The sequence below is a fragment of the Pinus tabuliformis genome, chromosome 3_2, assembly GCF_031772625.1.
Source record: "Pinus tabuliformis cultivar Carrire ecotype Pingquan chromosome 3_2, CPIR1, whole genome shotgun sequence".
NCBI lineage: Eukaryota > Viridiplantae > Streptophyta > Pinopsida > Pinales > Pinaceae > Pinus > Pinus tabuliformis.
Window position 1 is genome coordinate 1,059,977,903 of NC_142302.1, and position 7,734 is coordinate 1,059,985,636.

The following is a 7,734-nucleotide window of genomic DNA, read 5'->3' on the forward strand; positions in this document are numbered from 1 at the left end:
AAATGAAGATTCATTTTTAATTGATATATAATGTAAATTTTTTTTTTTATCGAAAATGTAAATTCAAATATTTTACTTAGTAAATACATTTTAAGTTAATATTATAATATAATACCCATCTTCATATAATAGTTGTTAAATAAATTAAATTAGCATGGGAATATGAAATCAGTCATATTTAGAAGACACCCTTGCTTCTGTAATCTCCATGCCTGCATCGCATCCAAGGTAAATCATCATTATTCTGATTTATCGCAATTCACTGTTATTCATACTAAAAAAAAATCATGAATTGAAGTCTTACTCATTATGATAGGCGTTGCATTTCTGGGGAAAAATTTATATCACTGTTTTTAATTCCCGTCACAATCTCAAGGATTAACACTCCAAAGCTATACACATCAGCTTTCAGGGATAGTTGCCCCTGCATTGCATACTCTGGCGCCATGTAACCGCTACATACTCCAATCAGAAACTCTTCAAATAAGTTGGGGGTGATTGTGGCACATGATTGCATAAATGTTAAGCTGTTTAACAAATTGATTAATTTCAAATAAATTGCATAGAGAAGAGAAGGGTAGAGTGAAATATTCTCACTATGTCCCTGCAACTCTTGTTTGGATGTGAGTCTCGTCTTCAGGAAAGAGTCTTGCTAGCCCAAAGTCTGCTATTTTAGGATTCAGCCTTTCATCAAGCAAAATGTTGTTTGCTTTAATGTCTCTATGAATTATTCGCAACTGTGAATCCTCATGAAGATAAAGAAGACCACGAGCTATTCCCATTATGATGTTATAGCGTTTTTGCCAATCAAGATGTCTCTTCTTCTCTGGATCTGTATTTGTATTCAAAGAATAGTAATTTTCAAAACCTTTTACATAATCAATCTCATTAATTTATGAAAAATTGATCATCTTTCCCTCATACAGGAAACAAAATTCAAAATGACATACCAAACAGGAAGGTGTCAAGACTCTTGTTTCGCAAATACTCATAAACAAGCAACCTTTCGGGACCCTCGGCACAACACTCGAGTAGCTTTACCAGATTTCAGTGTTGAACATTAGTCACAAGCTTCACTTCATTCATAAACTCTCGTTTGCCCTGTCTAGACCTTACAGACAACTTCTTCACTGCTATTTCTTTTCCGTCTCTCGTTATTCCCTGGAAGAATCAGTCCATCAACAAACCATGGAAAAATCCCTGTTCCTATTCCTCTATCTGGAAGATGATGTAAAGTGATAGCGTTAAACTTGCAAACAATAGTGGGTAGGTAAATACCTTGTATACAGGGCCAAAGTCTCCCTCTCCAAGCTTCATGTTTTCATGAAAATTATCTGTTGCTTCTGTGAGTGCTTCTAAGGTGAAAATAATTTGCTCATGTTCCATTAGTGTTGATTCTGGATCAATAACATGTTTTTCTACATAGAAAAAGAAGAGGCAAATAAGAATCTAATTTCATTAGATAACATAAATATGAATGGGTTGTGTTAAAGAGATGTCTGGTTATAGATTCAATTTTATTTCTAGATGGTAGATTTAGAATATTTTGAAAATTATTCTTAAAATCTGAGATAAATTCCGCTGATTGTACCTTCATTCTGCTGAAATGTTACTGGGTTCCGTGAAAAGAAAGATTTCAGTCTGTTCCTCAGGGCAAACAAACAGACCATTAACGCTACTAAGACGCCTGCCACAATCCCCAGAGAATTTTCTGTAGAGAAAATCATGTAATGCATTGTACTGTTATTTACAGACATTGAAGTTACAATCAATTTCTATAATCCACAAAAGCAAGGAAATCATAAAATTAGATGTGGCCATGAGGGATTGCTTGACGTGGTGTGTGAAGCTCCATTCACCTAGTCACCCGAGTCATATGGGCAGAAGGGTTTGGCCTAGAGGAGTTAGAGAATGAAAGTGGACTAGCACTATTCCCAGCAGTACTAGTGTTAAAAGAAGGGTATATTTCATATCGAACCCTGCAGCTTCCCGATAGTGCTTGGGTTCCTCCATTCAGAGAACGACATCGGTGGAGGTTATTTGTTGGTAGCTGAAAGCAAGATCTGCAGTCCTTTCTGGATAAATCTCTCCAACATTGAACTAAACTGTAAACGGTACCATTGGCAGAACATGTAGCTGAGCCTTGAGTGAATCCCTTATTTGCAGAATTGCAGGCCTCATCAGACACGTTGAAAAGCAGATTTGAAGTAGTGGTCTTGAAATTGTATAGATTACTTGTACTAATTTCAATTACCATAACCAGATAAGTCCCATTGGTGTCTAGCTTTGAAAAAAGGCTAAAGTTCTCGTATCGCAGGAAGCAGCTTTCTAACCATACTCGAGCGCCGACGTCTTTTCCACAAAGTTGTATAACACTATCGTTTGCTTCTTGTGAACAGATTGAACAGTCTTGGCTAGATATGTTACCTTGACACTGGAGGAGGCCATATATTCTGTTAGGACTTTTGCCATAGAAAGAAGTGTTGAACCTTGTTTGAGGTGCGTTCTTCATTAGATCACCCATTAACCTATTCAAATCGCTCGAAAAAGTACTTCCATTGGCATAAGTAGAGGCATTACCGCAGGCGTGTGAGCTAATCTGTGATGTAACAGAAGGAAAATTGGTGATGAATAGTAAACCGATGAAATGAAATAGAATAGCTGCCTGTTTGCTAGAATTAGCCAAGTTTAACAACATATACATATTGAACAAGAAGTTCGAACCAGTAGTTTTTTGTTGCAGTTGATGGGTCAAAATTCACTGTTTTTTCTAGGTTTTCAAGTCAGATATTAATGAATACTGGCCAGGGAAGAGTCATCAATGAAGATTTCGGAAATGTAAGAGTTACCTAAATATGCGTTGAGAAAAATGGTCTATGTGAAGCCCAATTGGTGTAGAATTTATGCCAATATTAAGCACATACAAATCTTGTAGGTTGCATGGGAATCGATTCTCACTGATTTCAGAGATTATTCTTTTCCCTTCGACATTATTTTCCATTCACACAGTTTGCTTTGCTTTGTTTGGTTGTGTGTTGTTCATGAAATTGTGTTTTGCAATGAGCAAAAGTCTTGAAAGTTGTCTATCAACTGGAAAAAATATCAGAAGCAAACTGTGACAACATTCACAGAAATAAATAGCGAACAGATCATATATCCCACATTAAATTATCAAAAAATAAGATTCAGAACATATACAATTTCCACAGAAATGGCAGTACTCTTCTATTACTTTGCTTCAAGGATAGGGCATTGTTTCAGAGAATATCCCTAATGAAATCCATTGAATTAATATATGAATTTAGGGTATCATGGTTCAGAACAACATAATTTTCAAATGTGAAGCCAATGAAATTATATAATATTTCCCTACTCCTTTCTTGCTAATTTTCCACCATTCCTTCAAATTTTTCAGTGGCATGTTTATTTCCCAAGTTAATGAAGTTGCCATATTACTCTGCAAATTGTTTTAGGAGATATGGATAATTTAGGCCTTATGATTTGTAAGTCAAAGTTATTTTCACATAAAGAAATCGTTGTTGATATGGCACTGGTTGTCTTCCTTCCCTTTTGTTCTAATGTCTTCTCTCTCAATTTAACAGTCTTCCTTGATTGAAAGAGTTGTGGGTACATATGATCCCTGACGATCATTCAGTTCAATATTTGATGGCCTTGAAGCTCCTAAACCCAATTTCATGTTGTTCTTGCCTGTACAATAAAAATGGTCCCATACCAGTCACTATTTCTTTGACAACGATAGTGTAAACACAAGAAGTAGCATAGAGAAAATGTCTTAAATTCAAGATATTAAAAGGAATGAATGCAAGGTTTTAGAGACAATTCAGATCGATCCAAAGAAAGATGCAGGAAAATGTAATATTTTCAAAGGAAAATGGATCATGGCCCAAAAGGGCCTCTATACAGAGGCAAGACCTATCATATATTCAATGGATAGCTGCTCTCACATGGAATACTTGTAACAGAGATGGAAACCAAATGGTTGCATCCTGCCTTGTTTCAATTTTAACATCATTCTTAGAATTCGTAAGAATTTGTGCACTTTTGTGCACAATTCTGCAACACAACAATTATTCGATAGAATGCCTGAAAAAGCTGTGGTGTCATGGACTAATCTTGTAAAGGGATATGGTCAGACTGAGTTGGAAAAGGTTATAAGATATTTTACAATCTTAAGCCCAATGCATGCCTTCTCATATAACAATCACATTGTCTAAGATAATTCAATTTGTCAGATAAATTTTGTATCTTTTGGGTGAATTATGTTAGAGGAGGTAGAATCTGCCATGCATAGCTTCCCTTGAAATCTTATACACACAGCCTTAAATAACTATGCTCTTCTGACACTCTTTTTTTGAATATTATAGCAGAGGAACATTTGCACATCTTATCTTGATATAGATAGAGTTCCAGTGTTAAATATCTGCTAACTGATCTGATTGCAGGTTGCAGAGATTAAGGATCAAGATATAGTGTGTCGTGTCAAAAACAGTGCAACTCTTGTTGGTCCATTGTTTAGAATGTGTGCCACTCAAGTTCATGTTGATCTTCTGACACTGAGTGATACAGATAAACACGTAAGTAATTGCAAGCATGGATATTACTGTGTTAGTTGCCAATATAGTTATAATTTTTTTAGACAGAGGGTCCATGGTCATGACTGACTGGAATTGTTTTAATGTTGCAATTTCATTTTTAGCACATAGAACTACAATTGGGTAATGTTGAATGGTTTAGTTTTTTGTTGCAATTGATGGGTCAAAATTCACTGTTTTTTCTAGGTTTTCAAGTCAGATATTAATGAATACTGGCCAGGGAAGAGTCATCAATGAATATTTCGGAATGTTGAATGGTTTAGTTTTTTGTTGCAATTGATGGGTCAAAATTCACTGTTTTTTCTAGGTTTTCAAGTCAGATATTAATGAATACTGGCCAGGGAAGAGTCATCAATGAATATTTCGGAAATGTAAGAGTTACCTAAATATGGGTTGAGAAAAATGTCTGTGTGAAGCCCAATTGGTGTAGAATTTATGCCAATATTAAGCACGTACAAATTTTGTAGGTTGCATAGGCATAGATTCTCACTGATTTCAGAGATTATTCTTTTCCCTTCGGCATTATTTGCCTTTCACACAGTTTTCTTTGCTTTGTTTAGTTGCGTGTTGGTCATGAAATAGTGTTTCGCAGTCAGCAAAAGTCTTGAAGGTTTTCTATCAACTGGAAAAAATATCAGAAGCAAACTGTGACAACATTCACAGAAATAAATAGCCATCAGATCATATATCCGACATCAGCTTATCAAGAAAGAAGGTTCAGAACATATACACAGAAATGGCAGTACTCTTCTATTACTTTGCTTCAAGGATAGGGAATTGTTTAATGAAATCCATTGAATTAATATATGAATTTAGGGTATCATGGTTCAGAACAACATAATGTTCAAATGTGAAGCCAATGAAATTATATAAGATTACCCTACTCCTTTCTTACTAATTTTCTCTTTATAAACTAGCCATTTGGAACTTTGATGTTACACATTCAAATTCTAGTATCATCCACCTGTTTAATTCTCACCTTGGGGCATATGCAATATTTGACGACATAATGCCTTTAGAAGCACATAGTTTGTTTGACTACCTGTCCACTAGTTAGATTGTCTATGCTCATTATGGTAAATTCGATCTTACACCTTGAACAAGATTTACTTGTAGTTTACTAAATCCAATGGCTGATTTTTTGGGTATCCGACACTTGATTAATTCTCACCTCGAGCAATCTTTGACAACATAATGCCCTCTAGAAGCTTATAGAATCCAATTTTTAACATAGTTTCACTCTTTTTATCACTAGGAGTTCTTAATTCAAACAATGGTGAGACCATTTGGATGTTAGAAACCTAATGCTAATTTTCTATTTGTCCCTAACCTAATGAATATTAATAGTGGTGATAGCATATCTTTAAAATGAACATATTAAGTTAATTTCCCTTATATAAAGGTCTTCCTTATTTATTCATAATCTTTGAATTTCAATTACATCATTGTTCTCATCCTTTGTCAAATGTTCATCAAGCAATGTCAGAAGACAGTATTGGCATCCATCAAGGACCTTAGGATAAACCTTATAAACTGAAAGCATGCAGTCTGTAACTAACATGAAATCAAAGTGCCAAATAAATTAATTTGTGCATTTTCTAATTGTGGTAACCCTCGCTCTTCAAATATTAGATAGTTCAAGCTTTGATCTCATGAAATAAATGTAACCTTACAAATTGCAGGGCACTAGTCTATTTTTGTGCTAAAGTTTATTGTGCATCATGTGATTTGATTATGACAAGGTTTGTAATTTGATTTATTTATGTTGTTTGTACTTTGAAGGTTATTGCATCTTGTGGAGTTCGCAACAACATTGACTTTCTTTCTTTGTCTTATACACGACATGCTGAAGATATTATACAAGTAAGAAATATGACATAAAATCTACATTCTTGCTCATGTTCTGAGCTTGTGATGTTACTTCTAGCAACTATGATGGATCTCACATAAAATTTTATGTCAAGTTGTTTTTCTACAAACAAGTTATAGCAACACTGTCCATGCTTTTCAACGGATTGTGCGCCAAGAGGGCATCCATGCCCTCTTCAGAGGAGTAACAGCTAATATTATGTTAAGAGTAGTAAGGGCTGGAGTTCTTGCACTATATGATCAGCTTCAGTGATTAGTTTTAAGTCGAACAAGTCAATATTGATATGTAGCGGATGCCTGGACAATGTTTGACAAAATTCTTGAAAGAGATGTGGTGTCATGGAATACTATGATTGTTGGATATACTAAAAATGGGTATTGTTAGGAGGCGTTAAGGCTTTATGGCTGGATGCAATGGACAGCTATAGAGGCGGATCATATTACCTTTTCCAGTGTACTTGGTGCGTGTGCTGGCCTAGGAGCTCCGCGACAAGGAAATGAGGTGCATGGCCATGTAAATAGAAATGGGTTTGACCTAGAGGACCCCATACTGAATGCTCTTCTTACTATGTTATGAATGTCCTAGCTTCTACGCATGTTTATCATTCCCGACATTAGTGTTCCTTGGCCTTGATTTATAGTATATTGGAAAAGGTTATGAGATATTTTACAATCTTAAGCCCAATGCACGCCTTCTCATGTAACAATCACATTGTCCAAGATAATTCAGTTTGTCAGATAAATTTTGTATCTTTCGGGTGAATTATGTTAGGGCAGTTAGAACCTGCCATGCATATCTTCTCTTGAAATCTTCTACACGTAACCTTAAATAATTATGCTCGAAATACCATCTATATCAATGAAATATGATCACATGACGTGTCACCATTGGCATACCACCAAACAACACTGCATTATGCAAATTTCTAGCAATACTATACTCAATGTAACCCCTATTCGACAGTTTTTGTAAAATTATGGCCGATATGAAGAAATGAATCAGGTAGAAATTCAATCCGCCTTATGAAAATGTCACTAACTATCCAAGTATGCTTTTGCTATGTATGCACCCTAGATTACACCGATGCTATGTATGCACCCTAGATTACACCGATGCTATGTATGCACCCTAGATTAGACATCAAATATTTTACTAATCCCCTCTGCTTTTGCATTTTTCCATTTTTCTCTATCAAACATATGCTTGTCACAAAAGGCAAGTAATTGCTTATGCTTGCAGTCACACTATTTT

At 35.3% G+C, this 7,734-nt stretch overlaps 1 protein-coding gene across 1 annotated transcript; it reads right to left on the reverse strand.

The window, feature by feature from the left end:
* Positions 1-307: 307 nt before the first annotated feature.
* On the reverse strand, positions 308-2,704 carry LOC149184257 (cysteine-rich receptor-like protein kinase 25). The gene is made up of 7 exons (XM_089415286.1): positions 1,868-2,704; positions 1,592-1,775; positions 1,279-1,418; positions 1,117-1,161; positions 951-1,035; positions 598-832; positions 308-527 (listed from the first exon to the last, which is right to left on the reverse strand). Exons 1-7 carry the CDS (start codon positions 2,702-2,704, stop codon positions 308-310), a joined length of 1,746 nt encoding a protein of 581 aa, XP_089271412.1.
* Positions 2,705-7,734: the final 5,030 nt, after the last annotated feature.